This window comes from Hemitrygon akajei, chromosome 2 (genome assembly GCF_048418815.1).
Source record: "Hemitrygon akajei chromosome 2, sHemAka1.3, whole genome shotgun sequence".
Lineage (NCBI taxonomy): Eukaryota > Metazoa > Chordata > Chondrichthyes > Myliobatiformes > Dasyatidae > Hemitrygon > Hemitrygon akajei.
Window position 1 is genome coordinate 52,465,291 of NC_133125.1, and position 23,158 is coordinate 52,488,448.

Genomic DNA, 23,158 nt, shown 5'->3' on the forward strand with positions numbered 1-23,158 from the left:
AATGTTTGCCGTGAACCGCAGAATTTCTGAAAGTCTTCCTGTGCGGCGTCCTTACTCTGCAGTTTTACACCGTTGTTTGGTGTGTAACCCGCATCAAACTCAAATCGCGTGAAGTGCAGGTAAAATAACTTCACATAGCCAAGAATGTCATCTTGGTTTGTGACAGGTACATGATAAAGGCCCTTTTATCTGTACTTTTTCCAACTGAGAAAACGAGTATTTTTGATAGGATTCACCATATAGGTCCTTCCACATTCTGCATTAAAGGAGGCGCGGTCAAGGTAATAACATCAATTTCTGACACATGGTGGGGCCACTCAATCAACTTCATTGGATAAGTGAACATTCAACCTGAAATATGAAGCGTGCATATACAGCAAAACCCCCCGATAACTGTTTTCTTTTTACTTCTTAGGGCTTTACGTGCGCGTTTATCAACAATTATAAAATATTAAATATTTTTCTGCTCTCGATTATTTGTTTCTGACTCTGTGCTTTGGAGCATGGAGCAATGTTGTTAAAATGAGAAAGCCTTAGTAACGATAGATGCATCGAACTACTCTTGTCTTTAATACAGTGTCGCAATCGTAGAAATAATCAATCAGGATAGCGTTTGGCTCAGTTTTCAAAATCCATAAACGACACACTATTTTGACAGTCAAACAGAGCCTATGCATCTGTGATTTTTAACTACCTAATAGTTTGTATTTTTCTCTAATAAATGTAATAAAGAAAGCATTTATACTTATTTTAATAGAGTAATTCGTGAAACAGTTGTTTGGGAATAATGACCTCAAAAGTGACCGTCACGTTTTTTTCCCCCTGGGAGGTTTTCTGGAGCTTAATTCAAGAATTACAACTACTGAAACCACCAAAATGACCATGCATCTATAATGCCAGGATCGTTATTTTACTAATTATTCATGATTCTTCGTGTGTTCAAAATTTCCAATATTTTTCCTTTACGAATTCGTCCGCACATACGCAGCTGTGCAGCTATCTATTACAACATCGAAAATAATCTTGGACATCTATATTAGAATTGTACACGCCAAGGCAGCACATGTACGCGCAGCATATGACCCGCTCTTTTAAAAAGCCAAACATGTTTTATTCCACGTTATTCTGAATTTAAAGAAAAATCATGCAAAATTAACTTAAACATTGGCACACTTTATAAAAGTCTGTACATAAAAGAAAAAGTTCACATGTTCCTTTATCATCAAGCTTTATAATCACTTTCTCAATCTTTTCCCTCAGCGTGGATTTATTTCCCGTGAAACGACTTTCTGCAATCTTTTTCAATCAGGCCAATTAACGCCCGTCATTTGCTGTTGAACACCATGACATCAAATGAACTATAAGTTTCCAAATCTTTGGAAGTCTCGTCGCATTTATGATTTGAACGATTGATTGGAACCTTTAAAGAAAACACAACCATTGCTTTTGTTATAAATGCATTTTAATTTGCACTTAACGTGTATTTTTTTATATTTGAAGATAATCATGCTTGTGTTTTCAGTTCGTCTTTCTTTTTCGTCTACTGTCCAATGTCTTCTGGAATCAAGGATTTGTTTTTGAAAGTTAAGTACGATAAGATGCAGTAAATAATGGTTTTAATCCCGAATGTTTTGGGTATTTGAAGTATCGTCTTATAGGAAAAAAAAACGACTGTGTTCTGTTCTTTACACCGTTTATCAGATTCTGTCAATTAAAAAATATGAACAACGAATCTCCTACATTATTCACCCCTAAATAAAATATGCCTAATTCACTGCTTTTTTCGCAAAATTATCGCTTTATTAAGTCGATGCTACGATGCAAAAGAGACCAAAATTCGAACATTTCCAAATACTGATTTAATTTCTGAAATTAGGCTTCTGAGATTATAGCTTAATTCAAAAGAATGCCCTCTCTGTCACGTCCTGTCAGAGAAAATACCAACACCGAGTGGCTCCTAACATGCAGTGCCCGTCCAGAGAAAGGAGCGGAACGTAAAAGCGACCCTTCAGCCTGCGACATGCTGGTAATCTTTTCGCCATCAAAGACAAGCTTTTCCGAGACTGAAATTCTATGTTTCACTGCTTTATATTAGTCACAGAATCTGAACTCGGTAATTTTCTTCAAACTTTCCACTATCCCAGTTTAACACCCGCTTGAAAAAAATGCAGAGGTAGAAACAGTTCTTGTAAGCAAGTCTTAAACAATAACAAAAAAATATTACGTAAAAAAGTCAGCTAATGTTCAGATATCTAAATTTCAGATACGAAGGTACAAGTTATTACTATAAATTGGGTTCCTCCATTTTTGTTTCGTATACGTTGTACTGAATCTGTCTTTACTCTTTATAACGCTGCTGACTTTAATACTTGTCTCCATTTAAAACTACATCACTAAGTAATAGCCTCACTTCTCTAGATGATCTATATTTCCCTCTATATTTGAATAGATATTCCGTGGAAACTAAGGCAATTTGATTGATTCTCTCTCAGTTTGTCGGAAACAGCCTTCAGCGAATCAGCGTTTGACTTGCCGATGGACCATCCAATCGGCAGGCTGGTCCCCTTTGACCCCGTGCTGATATTAACAAGCCAGTAATTGACGATCCGCGCGGGTTCCCCTTAAAGCGCCAGCGCTCATGGACAGTGTCGGGACAAATCTTTCTCGAACACAGCAAGCAGGCAACTATCTCCCGCGCTACACTTACAACTTGCAGGTAAAAGTTTCCTTTGGTTTGGAGAATATAAGCGAAGTAATTATGTACCATGCGATGTGGCAAAATTATCTGCAATACATTTCTAAAGTTTCTTTAAAAACTCTTAAGACAGTACAACTCTGCTGAAACGACGTTTCGATTTTCGGCGAAATTGTCTCAAGTAGCCTGTAAAATAATGTGATTTTTTGACACCTGGTTGTGTGTATGAAGATCTTATCAGTAACATGATCTGGTGCTGTGGTTCGGCACTTTTTAACACAGCGTGAAGTCGCACTGAATGCGCAGCTAGCGCTCGTACTTCTCTCTCCCAGTTAGAATCACACGATAAAAAGAAAAGAAAGATAAGAAAATGCTATCGCTTTTTTTCCAGGATACATTGGAATGCAGGTTGTTTTACCTTGATGGTTGTTCAGATGACTGCTAACAATTGAACAGCCTACTTGCTGTCGTTACCTGAGTAGAAATTGCTCAGGGAATCTTATTCCAACTGATAATGTGGCTTCCTTGTATTTTGCAGTACTGAAGCCACCTCCTGGTTGTGAATCTCGCCGGTTCTGCATTGACTGGTACTGAAGGAGTGTAACAGAAACGACAGTTTGTAGCCCTGCATTTAACAAGTCCAAGTTAGTCAGAGACCGAGATGCAAAGTACTGGCCAGCAGGGACTGGAGGTGGAAATTGATGTAGAGAGCTTGGAAGTCGAAGATGAAGATTTGGCCGACTCCCCCGATCATGTGCCAGGCCAGAGGGAAGACGGGTCGGCCGAGGCGGGCAAGAAGCAGTCGGGAACCAACGGAGACCAGAGGAAACTGAGCCGAACTCCGAAATGTGCCCGCTGTAGAAATCACGGGGTGGTGTCGTGCCTGAAGGGCCACAAGCGGTTCTGTCGGTGGAGGGACTGTCAGTGTGCCAACTGCCTGCTGGTTGTGGAGAGGCAGAGGGTGATGGCCGCTCAGGTGGCGCTCAGAAGGCAGCAGGCAACTGAGGTGAGCTGCGATATGTCTGTGTTACAGGGGCAGGAAGGTCAAACCCGGAGAGGTTCTGTGAAAGAAACGCAATGAAACTTGTTTCCACTTAGCTGTTGGCATGCGTCTCTTACTTAGGCCACGTTTGTTTAATACATGTGATATATCTTATCTGTCCATGTTTATCTTTCGTTGAAGACTTGATTTGAACCTATATATAGTCCAATTGAAAGAGATCGGCCAGCGAGGCAGATAGCGCTACGGCTGCCTGGGGCCTGTTGTTTTTATTACTGAAAAATGATTTTTTTTGCATTACTTGAATTAGCTGATTAAAAAAACAATCGATTAATAATTATGATTTTCCTTAAATTATGCGACTGCTTAGTGTAAAAGTTGGCCCTATCACAGTTTAGTCAGTAAATGGGGTTTCTGCTTCTCAATATAACCTTTCGTAGCCCAATGAGGTTAAATTGACAGCAATTCCCCCAAACATTTGAGACAACTTCAAGCATTCCGTCTGGATTCCTTGCAATAATTCGATTCCGAGTTTTACCGAATGTAATTTCTGCTTTCAACACCTAGAGACCCCATTTAGCTAGGATCTTTCCTCTTGTCTCACCCAATTCACCTGTACATTTTCATCACCAAATCTGAAAATCTGTTCTTTTCACGACCTTCGTTTATTTGAAGGATAAGAAAGGATTATTGAGCAAACACAACCTGGCAGAACGCAGGGCCGTGTACCAGAGACACCTGAGGACGCCGAGCTTGCTGGCTAAGAGCATTTTAGAAGGTGAGAACACCAGTTCAGTCCAACAGCCTTAAGACAGAAGTGTTTTTAAACCGCTAAGTGTAGATGTGGGTAAGCGAAAGAGATGGACAGATGTGTTAATTAATTTAGTTGTTCTGACAGGAGAGGGAGTTATTAGAAAAACTACGCGGGCATAGTTTGTGCTTGCTGTTCTTTGGAAGGTAATGTAGCATGGGCTACTACATTTCCGTATGCTGTTCGGAACACTGTTCAAATGGCGAATGAGAGTAATTAAATTTAAAAAAAAACCGATTCGTATTCATGCTTCCCGCTTGTAGGTTTCCGATAACCAGCGAAGGTGTAGATTCAGATAAAGTAACAAATAAGAATTCGAATGGTGGGCAATCTTTGGCTTGCCTTAATATAATTAAATCAATAACCGCAAAACTGAATGCGCGTACAATAATGATCCTGGAACGGTGTGTGTATATAATCTAAAGAAACGCTGTACGTCTGGTAAGGGATCCTGTAAACTGAATGGGCAAAACGCAACGTTAAAGGTGACATTGCCGGTGTGCTGGTGCATTGTTGTGAATGATTGTGTAGTTCAGCACAAAAAACAGGAAAATCTTTGTTAAATCGGAACTTGTCACCATTTAACAGTGAAACTTGGAAGCATTGAATCAAAGTTCGATAGTTAATTGAAATCAAATGCTGGAGAAGGTTAGCTTTCCCGCTGGACTACTTGGGTAAATACGAGGTATGAACATTGACAGAGCCAGTCAGTGACATCAAACTGAGATCAAAATCTTTAAAGCAAGAAGTAGTTGAACTAAGCGTAAAAATTATACAGCAATTTGAAATTATTACACGCTTAAAAAGTATACCAAGTAATTATCAAAGCAGAGAACAGTTAGGATTGTTTGCGGCCTAATGCCTAAGATCGTTATTAATTTTTTGTCGGTTATTGCAAGTGATAGGAGTTTCATACTTCCACGTCACCTAGTTGCTAATAAAGCGGCCATATTACTGCAATGGTTGACTGCATTTTAACACCCCAAATTCGCAAAAATTAACAGGACTTACTCCAGGATGTAACCCGTTCACCTGATGCTCTGCTTTGTTCCGAAGTTTATCACTAGGCAGGAAAAGGAGGGCTCAGCAAGAAAATGATTTAGAGCTTTTTTCAGTCTGGCAACTGGACGCCATAATAACGAGATAATAAACGAATTGTCACAGATGATCCTCCTTGTCATCTGGTCAACAGTCGAGAACACAGGACCCACATTTCGCTTCTGAATAAGATTGTCTGTGCTAATTTGGTGGGCGGGGTGCGGGATCAACAGGGGCGGGTGAGTGGGGTCAGCGGTCGATTAATGGACATTTTGGTCGTAAAAGTGAGGCTTCAATTTGCATTCCGTGTTTCGTTTGTTTCCGGGGAAAGTGAAAACTTAATTCTATTTTATGAAGCGGTAGCCAACACAATAGAATCCATGTCACTTTTTCGCCAGCATCTTTAATAGTCGTTTTCCTGCAGCCGATCGGCAAAGACTGAGTATCAGGGTTTCAGCAGGAAACCCATTGAAATTCCATGTAGTGAGCGAGGTTACACGTGCTTATTGCAACGGAGTTGTACGAAGTAATCAGCATTGCAGAACACGCGCAATACAAATACATTCGAGATGGGGTATGCGAACAAATTACAACAATGCTCCCTGACATCATTTCTATAAAATTCAACGCAACATACAAAGGACCAAGGCTAACTTATATAACGATTAAAAATGGCTGAATGCTTTCAATTTCGTGAGAGTTATTTTATTACTGACCATTTCTCCATAAATAAGCCGAAACAGCATTGGTGGTGTTACATCGTCTTATGTAAAAGCCATTCCAGTACATCTTGCACAAATATGCTTCTGTCCATCACGGGTGCAAGCAGTATGCGAGACCAGTTCTTTTTTGTCGTCTTTTGTTAGTATTTCGAATACAATAACAAATATCACAAATTAGCCCATTTTGGTAACACTTGTTTTTTGGAACTGATTGGTCGAGCTGCCAAATTCACTCGCTTCTTTCCGCCAGTACCCTTCCGAAAATATAAACTTCCCCGTATAACACGGTCTGGGTGAGGTTGCATAGCAGCGTCGTTACTTCTGCTCCCCAAATTGTTCAGCACCGACTTTGAGTGTAAAAGAATTTCAACCGCGCAGCACTGTATAAAGTTGCGGCACGGAACGTAATTTTCAGTCCATCTTGTCCAAGTGCCTCAGCTTCACGGTGCCAGAGACGCGGGTTCAATCCTAAAATCTGGTGCTCTCCGTGTGGAGTTTGCATGTTCTCCCTGTGCCCGGGTGGATTTCTTACTCCCATGCCCCAAGAAGTGCGAGTTGGTAGGTAACTGTCCTCTGTCATTTGCCCCTTGTATGTAGGGGGGTGACGGAAACACGTAGGAGTTGATGACAGTGCGAGAGCTAAAAAAAATACGAAAGTATAAATTGGTGTTTGGTAGTCTGTACGGAGCAGGTGAAGCCGAAATGGGCCTCTCCGCTCAGCATCTCTCACTGACTAAAGGTATCTAGTATAACTGCTTTCGCTTAAAGCTATCTGGTGTTGGAAATGGGAAAAGCCCATCACGCTGGTTCAGTTGGTATTGAGGTACACTGCGCTTGCCCCAATTCAGTGTATACGCGATAGTGTTTAACGAGGGAACGAAGTTATTCCTTACGCTGCTGTCTGGTAGCTCAGCCAGCATGCAGCCACAGTGTACATGCTTTAGAGTTGGGGGCGTGCATCACAACTATGCGGTCTGGGACAGTTCCCTTCGGTTACAATGCGCATCGTTATTTACCTTCCTTCTCCAAAAGAAAGTTGTATCCTTTCCCATTTCCACTATCTCCAATTGCTCACCTTTTTGATTCCTCTTGCATTCTAGGATATCGACCAGCCCAGAGTGACCCCTACATGAGAGGAAGCCCACCCCTGCCCCCACCCGTTAGCGATCGGATGCGAAAGAGGCGTGCTTTTGCCGATAAGGAGTTGGAGAGCATCATGATGGAGAGGGAGTACAAGGAGAGGGAGATGATTGAGGCCGCTCAAGCTGCTGCCGCTTTCTTCCTTCCCAACGGCATGGTGCACGCAGCCGAATACAATTCCTGCAAATCCAATTACACCGCCCCGCAGATCGATCGGCCCGCTAAAGAAATTCCCCAACACTGCAACTTGATCCCCTCCTGCCTCGACCTCACCATGCAGTACTCGGGGTCGGACAGAGCAGTGGAACTCATCTCGTCTAACGTCAGCGTGGCCACTACCTACCGTCAGTACCCGCTGACCCCTAGGCTGATGGTCTGGCCAAAATGCGGTGGCATCAGCGACGCCCTTCTATACCAGCAGTACCTGCTGAATGCCAGTGGCGCCATACAGAGTCTCAAACCGCCATCTGTTTGGGACCCTAAAGGGAGTTTGGTGCCGGGAAGCCATTTGCCCAGTGATGGCCAGGATTCTCCCAAAAGACAAGTGCGGGAGATGCAGCATGCGCCTGGCGAACTGCGGGAGATGTCGGCGCTGGAAATGCCCTGTGAACGCTCGGCTTTCTCCCCGCCAAGGAAAGGCCCCTCGCAGCTCCCCGAGGGCGACCCGTCACCCCCGCTGCAGCCACCGAACAACCAGTCTGCCAAAGAGAACTCTCTGCCACCGTTTGCAGCCAAACTGAACTCGGGCAAACCCTTGCTGACGCAGCTCAGCGGCTACTATGAGAAACCAGCCTCTGAGCTTAAAGCTTTCATCAGCAAAGACATCCTGGAAGAGGCGGCCAGGAAATATAGAGAGCACGCTGTTAAGGAAGACCAGACCTACAAATATTCCACCGAGAAGCACTTGAGCAGTTTGATGGCTTCTAAGCAAGCGGGGACAAAAATCTCAACTCCCGAGTCGCTCTCGTTTTCTGTTGAATCGATCCTTAAGAGACCCTCGCCTTCTCTAACTCGTACTTATCAGTAAACATCATATTCCAAACCGTACTGCTTCGAATTAATAGTGCTTTCAGTTACATTTTGAGACCAAACTTGCCTTCTGTGTAAATGTGTGATGTATATGTCTTGATCATTGTTATGTACAGAGTTCAGCATGGTTTGTGTACTTTTGATCTGCTAGAGTATATTTATCTTGAGTTCTTTTTTGAGAAATACAAAATATCAATGTTTAATGCACTGAAAAGCAAACGTATAGCTAAAATAAAGAGACATTTCAGAACTACAGACTTAAAACTTTCTTCTCACCAAATATAGTGAAAGAATACATTAGAAAATAGACTAATGGTATCTATAAAAAACCTGTAGATGTCAGAAACCTTAAACAAATAGAACAGGAGATATTTAGTAGGTCAGAGTGTATCTGTGGGAAGAGAGAGTTCATGATTCAGGTTGTAGATCCTTTGTCAAAATGGAAAGAGATGGTAGAATTGCAGGGAGGTTGTGGGAAGGGAATATTTTCACTGGTAACATCAGGGTGTCCATGGGGATAAACTCATCAAGTGGTGAATGAGTGTAATCATGGACAAAACACACAGACAAAAATAATGTAGGAGTTGCAAGATACAAAGTGGAAAAGACTTGTTGGCATGGGCATATACTCCACTCACAAAAAGCACAAGCAAACTGAATAAATATCACAGATGGATGACTGATACAGGCAGAGAAATCAAGTTTCCTGAATTTGTTGTGTTCAATGTTGAGTCTGGAAGGCTGCAACATGCTCAGATGAAAGATGAGGTGCAGTTCCTTAGGATTACGTTGGGCTTCATTGTAGTAGTATAGGAGGACGCAAATTGATAGGTCAGGGTAGAAGTGGGGGGAAGGATTAAAGTGGTGCACAACAGGAAATCAGAATCATCCTGAGGATTGAACACAGGCCTTTTGCAAAATGGTTGCACAGTCTGTGTTTGGTTTCTCCAGAGTTGACGTGACCACATTGTAAATGTAAAATGCAATACGTTAGATTAGAACAAGTGCAAGTCGATCACTGTTTCACCTGGAAAGATTGTGTGAGTGCCCTGTTCATGAGAAGAGGAGAGGTGAAAGGAGGACAAGCTAATCTCTTGTGGTTGCAAGGAAAAATGCTGTAAAGGAGGAGCGGTGCTGTTGGTTAGAATTGAAGAGTGAACCAGAGAGTCATAAAGGAAATCTCTCTGTGAAACACTGAAATTGAAAGAGAGGAGAAGATGTGTTTGGTGATGGAATCTCTTTGGATGTGGTGGAACTGGTAGAGAATGCCATAGTCAGTGGGGTGGAAGATAAAGACAAGGAACTCTATCTATGTTGTCCTAGAAGGCTGGAGGTGAGAGCAGGAGTGTGGAATATGAGTGAATGCACTGAAGGGCTTTGTTTTTGCAATGGTAGAGAGGAAACCATGATTTGAAAAGACATTTGAAAGGTGCTTGGATTAGAAGTCTTATTGTTGGAGTGAATACAATAGAGATAGTAGAACGGGGAGAATGCAAAAGAGTCCTTACAGCATGCAACATCGAATGAAGAGAAAATGAGATAGCTGTGGGAATCTGTAGGGTTGTAATGGGTGCTCATAGCTAGCCTATCTACTAAGACAGAGGCAGACAGATCTATAAAAGTGAGGGCAGAGTGGAAACTGGCAGTAATGAAATTGCTAAGTTCTCCATGAGTGTGAGAGGTGACACCAATGCGGTTATCAATATATTGGGGAAGAGTTGGGGGAATAGGCCCAAGTTGGATAGAAGCAAAGACCATTCCACATGTGCCACAAGGAGGCCAGCAGAGTTTTGCCTCATGCAAATGCCTATAACCATTCTGTTGAAATGGAGAAGGCAAGTGGAGTCAAAGAAGAATTATTCAATATGAGAAAAAAGTTCATCCAGAAAACAGGTATTAATGGAGGGTCACAAACAAGAGAAAATCTGCAGATGCTGGAAATCCAAGCAACACACACAAAATGCTGAAGGAACTCAGCAAGTCAGGGTGCATCAATGAAAAAGAGTAGACAGTTGACTTTTTGGGCTGAGATCCTTTATCAGTCTTGAGTTTTGAGAAGGGGAGAGTCTTGATAAGAGTCTTCATCCATTGTGATGAAGGGTCTTGTCCCCAAATGTTTGGTGTTTACTCTTTTCCATAGATGCTGCCTGCGCTGCTGAGTTTCCATTAGTAGAGGCCCATTGGTTGATCTCTGCTCCAGGAAGAAATAGAGGGCCTGCAGACCATTCTGATGTGGAATGGGGAAGTAGAAAGAAACTACCTCCATGTTGCAACCATGGAAGTGTAAATGGTCAAAGTGACCAAGAGCACCAATAGAACGGGGAAGGAACTGGATCAGAGGAGAAAGGATAGAATCAAGCTAGGGAAAATAAATCTGGTGGAGGAGGAACAGGCTAAAACAATAGGTCTGTTGGTGCAGTTTTGCTTGTGGACTTCAGGCAGGAGATAGAAGGCTATGCAGTGCTGGGACACCATAAGGATGAAAGCTGGGGAGGAAGATTTCTTAAAAGCTGGGGTTCCCAACCTGGGGTCTACAGATCCCTTGCTTAATGGCATTGGTCAATGGTATAAAAAGGGTGTTAAAGAAATGAAGTCCATGACTCTTTGAGAGAGAATGCCTGATGTCCAGTGTTAGAGTCATGATCCCAAAGGGAGGTGTCAGGAGGTGTCTGAGAGCTGACATATGGCCTCATTTGAGAGACTGCAGCAGCACCACCCTAGTCAGTCATGATGATGTTGGATATGGTTCTCAGTGAATGGATTGCTGCAAGTTCAGAAGGGATTGGCTAGACCACAAAAAGGGAATGGAAATAACAGTCATCAGTACTTTGCATTGAATAGATCTGGACAGGGTAATTGGCTGGGGGAAGGGTCCAAGTGGATCAGGAGTACTGAGATGGTTTGTGGTGAAGTTTCTTGACCAAATAAATTGATATGAAGCTGGGAAGAGAAGAATTCAAGGTCATGTTTGAGGTTAGGATTCATTGATATGGGAATGCGGGGGTGGTGGGGGGAAGGTGAAGCTGAGACTCCTGCTGAGGACTGAAGGTGTGAGATTGGAGAGGGGGAAGGTCAGAAGGGATAGTGAAAATGCAGCAGGGGCAACACTAGGGAGGGAGATGGTATCTGAGGAAAGAGAAGGGGAAGAAAGACCCTGAGCCCAGAGGGATATTGGAATGCAAGAACAGTTGGAGATAGACTTACATTTATGACCTCAGGATGTTCCAAGTCACTTTACAGCCAAGGAAATATTTCTGAATTGAAATCATTGTTGTAATACAAGAAAGGCAGTAACTAATCAGTGTGCAGCAAGTTTCTACAAACAACAGTGTGATCATAACCAGACAATCTGCTTTACTGTTGCTAAATATAGCATACACTAGAATTCTTGTGCTCCTTGAAACAAGACCAAGAGTTTGAATGTGGACGTCAGGCAGGGAAAGTCAGGAGGATACACACTAATCCTAATTGAAGGGTGAGCAGAAGTAAGGGTGAGAAGCTTTAAGTTCCTGGGAGTCAACATCTCTGGCACAACACTTTGATGCAATCATGAAGAAGCCACAACAACAGCTCTACTTCATTAGGAGTTTGAGAAAATTTGGTGCATCACGAAAACTCTTACAGGTTTCTAAAGACATATGGTGGAGCACCTTCTGACTGGTTACATCACAGCCTGGTATAGAGCTTCCAATGCAAAGGATCCAAAGAGGAGGCAAAGGGTTATAGAGTCAGCCAGCTCCATCATGAGCACAATCCTCCTCATCATGGAGGGCATCTTCAAGCGGTGGTGCCTCAAGACGGTGGCATCCATCATTAAGAAACCGCACTGTCCAGGTCTGGTCCTCTTCTCATTACAACCATTGGGAAGGAGGTACAAAGTCTGATGGTTGTCACTCAATGATTCATAACAAACTTTTCATCTTCCTCAATTAGATTTGATCTGATGAACTCATTAGCACTGTCTCATTTTTCTTTTTTTTTGCACTATTTATTTATTTTGTAATTTATAGCAATTTTATGTAAAGGCAACTTTTTTTTTCTCCATAGAAATGAAGAGAATCCTCAGATATTGACCTGTTCATGACCAATATGAGAAGGCAATGAACATTTCCTTGGTTTTATTATGTTCTTATTCGGAAGAACAAAAGTCTTGTCAGTCACCAATCCCCAATGCTTAACAGTAATGCATGCAGTTATTGACACTATTTGATGTCCACTGATTCAATTTTCTTTTGCCCTTCATTGTTTCCATGTACATCATGAGTATCCCAAGAACAAATAGGGCTAATTCATTCTCATTTGTAAGGACCGAGAATATTCATGTCACTTGCAAATCATACTATTTTAATGGGAATTATTTCTTACTGTGCTCCATGTTAAGAGACAACTGCTTTTCAATTTCTAGTTTCCCTCATGGTTTAGCCTGGAAGGGTAATAGGGATAGGAGTTGTTATGGGGTTCCAACCCTTCCACACTGTCACAATGTCAAGATCTCATTTCACTTAATAAGCAAATACCTGCTGTGCTGTAAATATTAAGTTATCAAAATAAAAATGTAAGGGGCAAAAATACACATTGTGTTCAGAGAGGATTCCATATAATTTTAACTAATATTTGAGGAAACTCAACAGCATGTAGTAAACTGTTTCCATTACCAGGCAGTCCTTGATGATCCAGTTTGATGAACAATGTAAAGAAAATGGCAATAAAGTATATCAAGCAAGGTGTGAACAACAGCATTAAACTCCTGTAAAGGAATGGTTAATACCTGGAGTGAAGCTCATGGTTCTAATCAGACTCGGACCTGATCAGCTCACCTTTATTTCTAGCTTTTGCTTTGTTTTAGATCACTAATCTTTTAGAAATTGGGGATCACTACAATTTTTTTTTTTGTCCTGGGGGTCATGAAAGGTAAATTAAATTTTAATAAAATATATTTACACAAATCCAAACTTGAAACAATTTTACTTAAAGTATCAAAATACTGGTGTTTTCCTGTGAAGTATTTTTGATGATGATGCAGATAAACATCTATTTGCCATTAGACTTTGGTCATATAATTTTGGGTAAGATCTCTCTCACCTTTATAAAATAATTTCTTCTCTGTGGAGTTGCCACCACTTTCTCCATGAAAAACTGCTGCTAAGAGAGACAAGGGAGGAATTTATGATTGTATTGTAATACGTCTTGTATAATGCCTGCTTGAATAATTTCCCAACCATTAAAACAATTCTATTAGGACATTTAATCAGTAGTCCATGAGATTAATAATCAGTTCAGTTTCAAATTAAATAATTCACTTGAGCGTTAAGCAAGTTTTAATGGTTAAAAAAGTTTTGGTTGCTCAATATTTGTCAAACATACTACTAGAGGAACCCAAAGGGTCAACAACATCTGAGGAGTGAAAGGAAATGGTGGTTCATCATTTTGCCGGTTTCATCCTCAATCAGAACCAAAATCTCAACCATTCCTTCCCCCCTCCACCTCAGATGCTACTCGATCCATTGTGTTCCTTCAGCAGCATGTTGTTCTAGATTTCAGATTTCAGTATTTGCAGTCTCTTTTATCTCTGACTTAAGATTTGTCTCCCTCTAATTGTGGATGTCAGTTTAAAATGCGCCAGTGCGGGGGCTTCTGTTGGTCAATCAATCCCCTCTTGGTAGCAGCATTCAATGATACTTGGATGTCGATAATCAATCTTCTCATTGTCCTTGGACAAAGAGTGACACATGTTGAGGAGAATGAGGTCTGCCAGCTCTGGCAAGATGATTCCCTACATGCACTACTTTAGAAGTATCTTTGAAATGACAGCATGCAAGTTCATTACATTTGCAGCCATGCCAAGAGTTCTCAGAATAAACTTTAATCCACATAAAAGAAAAGTGTTACACAAAACATAATTGTACGTTCACACTGAATGGAAGAAGATGGTGCCAGAGAACAACACGACCAAGGGCAACATCTTCCAGACATTTCAGGAAACTACTTCTTTCACCTTCTTTTGCACCTTCTTTTTCTTTCAGATGCGGTTCTGCTCCTGTTGGAGCCCGTGATTTACACTTTGCTGGTGTGCTTTTGGGCAGATTGAGTGATCTGGCGCTTAGCTCTCTCTGAGGGTGTTCTGTGAGGATTCGAGAGAAATGTGGGGCCTCGAGGCCAAGAGCCTGGTGATAGGTGCAAGCCTGTGATCAACTCCATTTCCTACCGGTCTCACCGATTAAAGTGCCGAGAAAGATAGCAATCAGCGAAGTGAGTGCAGAAGGCGAGAGGGGTGTTCAGCGCCGTCTACCAGCATCTCACTCGCTGCTGCCAGAGGAAGGTGCCTGTATGTGACGGTCTGTCTTCCTCTCGCTCACTGCTCCCAAAGGGTGGTGTCTGCATTCAAATGGTCCCTCTCGCTCGATGCTGCCAGAGGATTGTGCTGGAGTCCTGGGTCTTGGGCAAGGTTTAGTCAATGCGGTATACAGACTAGACTCTGTAGTTCATGTTATGATGTGCGTCTCCTTTTTTTGTTGCTATTTTGGGCGATTTTGAATTTGGGTGGCCTGCAATAACAAACACTGAATTGAACTGAACATGCCTGTACTCTTTTGATTTTGTGCTTTATATTCTGTGCTTTTCACTCTTTTTTTTTGCCATTTGAGTGGCTTGTTTGCTCTTGCATGTGGGAGTGGGGTGCAGCTGATGTTTTCCTTTGAACTGATTTCCATGGTTTTCTTTGTTTTGTGGCTGTCTGTGGGAAGATGAATCTCAGGGTTGTACACTGCATATACACTTCGGTAATAAATGTACTTTGAATCTTTGAAATGTTTCTCAGAGTGGTAATTTTCAAACTGGCAGCTTGGTTCAGTGACAATGCTTTCCATTATAGTTTCGTAATGTAAAAGTCCACAGGAAATGAAACGACAAGTGCTGAAATTTGTTTTTGTTGACTGAAAATTTCTGCATAAATCATCTACCCCTGGACATTTGTGCAAATTGTAGAATTACTCTCAGAATATAACATCATTGAGAGAAAGCACACAGGGCAAAATGAACAGGAAACGCTGCTGGAAAGGGAGATGGAGGGGGAGGGGGAGGAGGAGGAGGAGGAGGATGGGAACACTTCTCAGCAGGAGGCATTACTGCTGAGGACATACAGGGAACCATGCCACCCTTTACCATGGCCAGGAACTGCTTATGGGAGATTTCTGTGTTTCGATAAGGACAACTTTGATGATAATGCTACCAGAGCAAACTTAGTGCATTGCCCATCAAAACCTTTCAAGGTGATTGTAAATACAAATCCCAGCTGTGTCCAGATTTGAGCTGGAGACACTTGCAACACTTTGTCACCCACAGGTATGCATAACACTTTCAATTTACAGAGAACTGGACAGAAGGCAAATATTCCAGGCCAAATCAGATATCATTGTACTTTCTTTACAAAATTACTGTTGTGATTAGAATCTGTCGTTTATGTGCCCTTGCTTTCCCTGGTGCTCCTACAAAGACCACTCCTTTGGCTGCATCATTGCAAATGTAAGGTTGCTAACTTCACTGGAGGACATTGCTTTGGAGGATGACCTCAGAAAGCTTCGCAATGGACTGCATTGCCTCAGTAGGGGCAGTGTCAGTCTGCATGAACCGGCTGACACGTAACACCAAAGTCTGAAAGCAGTTACCACCAGGTTCAAGGACAGCTTCTACTCTGCTGTTGCCCGACATGTGAAAAGACCTCCTGTGTGATAAGATGGATTCTTGTCCCCACAACCTACCTTGTTATGAACTTGCACTTTATTATTTACACTTTTTCAGTAGCCTTTCTACCTTGCTATGCATAGCTATTGTTTTACCTTATTCTAGCTCTACGCATTGTGTATGATTTGATCTGTATAAACAGTAAGCAAGAGAAGCTTTGCACGGTATCTTGGTACACGTGGCAATAATAAGCCAATGCCAATGACAATACCAATAATGGCCAGGGCAAGGGCAGAGACAGGATGAAAGGATCAGAGGGGAAAGCAAACGTGCACTCCCACTGGAGTCACTGGTGTTCACCTGGAAAGAATGAATGGCACACTATTGTGATAACTTACAACCCATTTTGCATATTATAATCTGCAATGACGATGGCATTGGTATGAGCTGACAAAGTAACAGCAAAATATTGTTGACGCCATTGCATGGAGGAGGTCATTGACTCCTGCCATTAATTACCAGAGTGTTGTGCTCCATTGCATTCTGAGTGCATGTCTTCATTAACTCTTTTTTTGCTGTTTCCCTGCTATTGGGTAAGGTTATATTTTCTGGGGCCAGGACAATTTTTATGCTACCTGCTAACCTGCCTATCTCATATCTAAATCATTAATGCGCGTTACAAATAGTAAGGTCCCCAGCACCAGTCCCTGTGATACAGGCTTCCAATCACAAAACAGCCCTTTGCCAACACTGCTTCTTATTAATAAACCACTTTCAGATCCAATTTTCCCACTTACTCTGGATCCCATGGTCCCTAATCTTCTTGACCAATGAGAACCACCATTAAGCTTGAAAGGTGGTTTAAAGATGGTGACTAGAGAAAACCAGGTACAGTTCTGGTCAACTGTTAGTATGCCGATCAATGGCCACAGAATTAGTGCTGGCTGAGTACCACATCATTGAAATGAACAAGCAGTATAAAGTCATCACGTCTGAATTGAAATCAAGGGGAGTGGGTTAATCACAGATCACAACTCTTGTACCCAATTTTAAGGACATCAGGTTTAACCTGCAATACTCTTTTTGAAGGAAAAACTAATCAGCTTTCGCTTTCAAACACATCCTTGTGTGCTCATGTATGCTTGACTTTAAATTGTCCAGGATAACACATTTTCAATAAAGAAGCCTGATAGAAGAATGTGCAGGAGACCAATTCAGTGAATGGAACAACAAACACAACCTTTATACAACGGCAGCCACTTACCCAGAAGACCTTTCTCAGGGGTAAGAGAACTGTGAGAATTCTGATTGTAGAAAAAGCAGATTGTTGGTGACTTCCAACTTCACAGATCTACTCACCCAATTATCTACCCACTCAAGTAAGAAATGGCAGGAGCGGACTGCCAAGGTGAAACAGAAACTGGGACTGTGTGTCCCTTTCGGTAATGGGCAAGAACCTGGTCATCAGGTGTGAGGTGCTCTCAGGGATGCTGTATTTGGTGCAGGTGAGGCCCATGCCCCGCTCCTGCAGCTCGGAAATCACCCGAGCCATCTTCAGATTCGTTTGGGGATCCAAGATGGAGCGGGTCAGATGAGCCACCTTGCACATCCCTGGACAATGGGGGCAAAGACGTTCCCAATGTCGTCCTCACCCTGATGGCCAGCTTCATGGATGGCTGCATCAGGTTGTGTGTGGAGCCCAGGTATGTGGGCACCAAGTACAAATATGTGCCAAGGTTCTACCTGTTGCCCTGGCTACGAAGGATGGGTCTGGCTCCACTCCCGCGCAATGCCCCAGTCAGCTGGTCGTTGCTGCCATACCTGTCCTTTGTGGAAAAGTTCTTCCAGGTCAACGCCTTTGACCACAGGGCCATCAGGCGGTGGTTGGCATGTAATGTCCTGCAGGCACTGCAGGAGAAGGACGTGATGGACACAGTGGGGTGGTTCCCTGAGCAGATCGTCCAGTTCATCTGGCAAGATACCTCATCGCCAAACCTCACCAACAGGCACCAAGACCTCACCTGGCTGGCAGTGAGAGGGGCCCTCCCAGTCAGGTCCCTCCTGTATGCCTGGAACGTCATCTCCACACCCCTCTGCCCACGGGAGAACTGCAGTGAGGAGGAGTCGGTGACCCACCTCTTCGCACACTGTGGGTTCGCGGAGAAGGTGTGGAGGAGGATAAAAAGGACAGTGTCGAGATTCATCCCCAGCAGCTGCGTAACAGAGGACTCTCTGATCTACGGGCTGTTCCTGGGGACGCACATGGAGACCAACATCCGGCGCTGCTGGCAGATCATCAACTCAGTGAAAGACGCTCTTTGGTCGGCCCAAAACTTGATGGTCTACCAGCACACGGAGATGTCCGTGGGGGAATGCTGCCGACTGGCACATTCTCGGCTGCAGGAGTACGTGCTGAGGGACGCACTCAAACTCGGTGCAGCCACGGCAAGGGCCCGGTGGGGAAGGACCACAGTCTAGGGTTCTTCTCCCGTGGGAGTTGAGGGGTAGGGGGGTTGGGGGGTTGGGGGTATACCCCTCAACAATGGTGTGTAAAGATGAAACAACATAATGCAAAGTGAGTGGCTGAGGGTGTGGAAATGTATAGAATGTCGAGGAAATGTCTGTAACGGATTGAAAGTCATCGAATAGTTCATTGTAAGTAATTTTATTTTTGAATAAAGAATATTTTGTTTAAAAAATTTAAAAAAACCTCCTATTCCTTGATGTCATTGATGTCCAGAAATCTACCTCAGCTTTGAATGCACTCAGCTCGCACAGCTCTGTTGGATAAAGAATTCCAATGGTTCAATGTTGTCCCAGTGAAGAATTGTTTCTCATCCTGTTCTGAACAACTCATCCGCTATTTTGAAAATGTGTAGATATGCCAGCCATAGGAAATATTCTCCCCGCATTTACTTTGACCTCCTTAAAATAATTGTACATTTCACTAAGATCACCTTTCATTCTTCTAAAGTTAGAGAACATGGATCCAAAATGCTGGAGGAACTCAGCAGGCCAGGTACCTTCTATGGAAAAGAGTACCGTCGATGTTTCAGGCAGAGACCCTTCAGCAGGACCTTATTAAAATGAATGATCCCACATTTTTCCACACTATATTCAATCAGCCACGTCCTCACTTAATATGTCTATGTTCCCCTGAAAGTTCAGTGCATTCTTTTGCTTACCCACACTGCGACACGTGTTTGCATTATCAGTCAGTTTCAATATATCATACTTGTTTCCCTCATCCAAATCACAGACATAGATTGTGAACTATTGGTGCCCAGCCACAGCCCTGTAGTACACCACTAACTCTGACTGCGAACCCTTTTTCCGTCACACACTGTTTGTTTTGCATCTAATATCAAACATTTAATTTGCATTAGTATATTAGACCAATCCTGTGTGCTCTAACTCGTTTGTACTATACTCAATTTTCCGACCATTGATAAAAATAGATTGGAAAGTTGTGGGCAGCACACTGCTAAATTTCCATCACATGTTCCCAGTTATAAGATAACCAGTTGGTAGCAAACTTGGAATACCAGCCCTTAAAGATAACTTTCAGTGCTGGACAAAGCCAGCTGATGAAGAAGTATGATTGAACATTCTTTACTAATGTCATAAATGAGTGCGTTTTATTAGCAGGTTGTAAATCTTTGGATGTTTTTATATCCATGGTTGCCATATAGATCACAAATTGTACTTAAGAATACTACTTTTTGAGAGTGCTTAAAATGCAGGAATAGAAAGATCTATCAAAATATGATAGAGAGGAGCTATAGGGAGGTAGTCACACCGGGGCCTTGGGAGACAGATAAGTGGGTAACAGTCAGGAGAGGGAAGGGCAGGAGTTAGAGACTAGAGAGTACCCCTGTGGCTGTACCCATTGACAATAAGTACTCCTGTTGGGGGGGGTGGGAAACAGCCTACTTGGGGGAAGCGACAGTGGTCGCGCCTCTGGCACAGAGACTGGCCCTGTGGCTCTGAATGATAAGGAAAGGAAGAGGATGGCAGTAGTGATGGGGGACTCTATATTCAGGGGATCAGATAGGTGATTCTGTGGACGCAGGAAAGAAGCACGGATGGTAGTTTGCCTCCCAGGTGCCAGGGTCCGGGATGTTTCTGATCGCATCCATGATATCCAGAGGTTGTGGTACATATTGGTACCAATGACATAGGCAGGAAAAGGGAGGAGGTTCTGAAAGCAGACTACAGGGAGTTAGGAAGGAAGTTGAGAAGCAGGACCACAAAGGTAGTCATCTCGGGATTACTGCCTGTGTCATCTGACGGTGAGTATAGGAATAGAGTGAGGTGGAGGATAAATGCGTGGCTGAGGGATTGGAGCAGGGGGCAGGGATTCAGATTTCTGGATCATTGGGACCTCTTTTGGGGCAGGTGTGACCTGTACAAAAAGGACGGGTTGCACTTGAATCCCAGGGACCAATATCTTGGCGGGGAGGTTTGTTAAGGCTACTGGGGAGAGTTTAAGCTAGGATTGCTGGGGGGAGGGGTGGGAACCGAACTGAGGAGATGGAGGAAGAGGTGGTTGGCTCACAAATAGGGAAAGCTTGGAGACAGTATGAGAGGGAGGATAGGCAGGTGATAGAGAACGGACACGCTCAGACTGATGGTTTGAGATATGTCTATTTTAATGCAAGGAAGATTATGAACAAAGTGGATCAGCTTAGAGCGTGGATCAGTACTTGGAGCTATGATGTTGTGGCCATTACAGACACTTGGATGGCTCTGGGGCAGGAATGGATATTTCAAGTGTCAGTCTTTAGATGTTTCAGAAAGGACAGGGAGGGAGGCAAAAGAGGTGGGACATGGCACTGTTGATCAGAGGTAGTGTCACAGCTGCAGAAAAGGAGGAAATCATGGAGGGATTGTCTACGGAGTCTCTGAGGGTGGAAGTTAGGAACAGGCAGGGGTCAATAACTCTATTGGGTGTTTTTTATAGACCACCCAATAGTAACAGGGACATCGAAGAGCAGACAGGGAGACAGCTTTTGGAAAGCACTAATAATAACAGGGTCATCGTGGTGGGAGATTTTAACTTCCTAAATATCAATCGGCATCTCCCTAGAGCGAGGGGTTCAGATGGGGTGGAGTTTGTTAGGTGTGATCGAGAAGGTTTCTTGACACAATATATAGATAAGTCTACAAGGTGAGAGGCTGTACTTGATCTGGTATTGGGAAATGAACCTGGTCAGGTGTCAGATCTCTCAGTGGGAGAGCATTTTGGAGATAGTGATCACAATTCTATCTTGTTTACCATAGCATTGGAGAGGGATAGGAACAGACAAGTTAGGAAAGCGTTTAATTGGAGTAAGGGGAATTATGAGGCTATCAGGCAGGAACTTGGAAGCATAAATTGGGAACGGATGTTCTCAGGGAAATGTACCGAAGAAATGTGACAAATGTTCAGGGGATATTTGCATGGAGTTCTGCATAGGTACATTCCAATGAGACAAGGAAAGGATGGTAGGGTACAGGAACCGTGGTGTACATAGGCTGTTGTAAGTCTGGTCAAGAAGAAAAGAAGAGCTTACAAAAGGTTCAAAAAACTAGGTAATGATAGAGATCAGAAGATTATCAGGCTAGCAGGAAGGAGCTTAAGAAATAAATTAGGAGAGCCAGAAGAAGCTGTGAGAAGGCCTTGGCGGACAGGATTAAGGAAAATCCCAAGGCATTCTACAAGTAGGTGAAGAGCAAGAGGATAAGTCATGAGAGAATAGGACCAATCAAGTGTGATAGTGGAAAGTGTTTATGGAAACGGAGGAGATAGCAGAGGTACTTAATGAGTACTTTGCTTCAGTATTCGCTATGGAAAATGATCTTAGCAATTGTAGGGATGACTTACAGCAGAATGAATAGCTTGAGCATGTAGATATTAAGAAAGAGGATGTGCTGGGGCTTTTGGAAAGCATCAAGTTGAATAAGTCACCAGGACCGGACGAGATGTTCCCCAGTCTATTGTGGGAGGCAAGGGAGGAGATTGCTGAGCTTCTGGTGATGATCTTTGCATCATCAATGAGGACAGGAGAGATCCGGAGGATTGGAGGGTTGCAGATGTTGTTCCCTTATTCAAGAAAGGGAGTAGAGATAGCCCAGGAAATTATAGACCAGTGAGTCTTACTTCAGTGGTTGGTAAGTTGATGGAGAAGATCCTGAGAGGCAAGATTTATGAACATTTGGAGAGGCATAATAAGATTAGGAATAGTCAGCATGGCTTTGTGAAAGGCAGGTCGTGCCTTACGAGCCTGATTGAATTTTTTGAGGATGTGACTAAACACATTGATGAGAGTAGAGCAGTAGATGTAGTGTATATGGATTTCAGCAAGGCATTTGACAGGCACCCTATGCAAGGCTTATTGAGAAAGTAAGGAGGCACAGGATCCAAGGGGACATTGCTTTGTGGATCCAGAACTGGCTTGCAAACAGAAGGCAAAGAGTGGTTGTAGACAGGTCATATTCTACATGGATGTTGGTCACCAGTGGTGTGCCTCAGGGATCTGTTCTGGTACCCCTACTCTTTGTGATTTTTATAAATGACCTGGATGAGGAAGTGGAGGGATGGGTTAGTAAATTTGCTGATGACACAAAGTTTGGAGGTGTTGTGAATAGTGTAGAGGGCTGTCAGAGGTTACAGCGGGACATTAATAGGATGCAAAATTGGGCTGAAAAGTGGCAGATGGAGTTTAACCCAGGTAAATCTGAGGTGGTTCATTTTGGTAGATCATATATGATGGCAGAATATAGTATTAATGGTAAGACTCTGGCAGTGTGGAGGATCAGAGGGATCTTGGGGTCCGAGTCCATAAGACACTCAAAGTTGCTGCGCAGGTTGATTCTGTGGTTAAGAAAGCATACGGTGCATTGGCCTTCATCAATCATGGGATTGAGTTTAGGAATTGAGAGGTAATGTTGCAGCTATATAGGACCCTGGTCAGACCCCACGGAGTACTGTATTCAGTTCTGGTCACCTCACTATAGGAAGGATGTGGAAACTATAGAAAGGGTGCAGAGGAGATTTACAA

At 43.1% G+C, this 23,158-nt stretch overlaps 1 protein-coding gene across 1 annotated transcript; it reads left to right on the plus strand.

Moving 5' to 3' along the window:
* Positions 1 to 2,615: 2,615 nt before the first annotated feature.
* On the plus strand, positions 2,616 to 8,683 carry dmrt2a (doublesex and mab-3 related transcription factor 2a). Its single transcript, XM_073072166.1, has 4 exons — positions 2,616 to 2,716; positions 3,234 to 3,701; positions 4,371 to 4,473; positions 7,367 to 8,683. The coding sequence occupies exons 2-4, from the start codon at positions 3,357 to 3,359 to the stop codon at positions 8,431 to 8,433; spliced, it is 1,515 nt and encodes a 504-aa protein (XP_072928267.1). The 5' UTR covers positions 2,616 to 2,716; positions 3,234 to 3,356; the 3' UTR covers positions 8,434 to 8,683.
* The last annotated feature ends 14,475 nt before the right edge of the window (positions 8,684 to 23,158 follow it).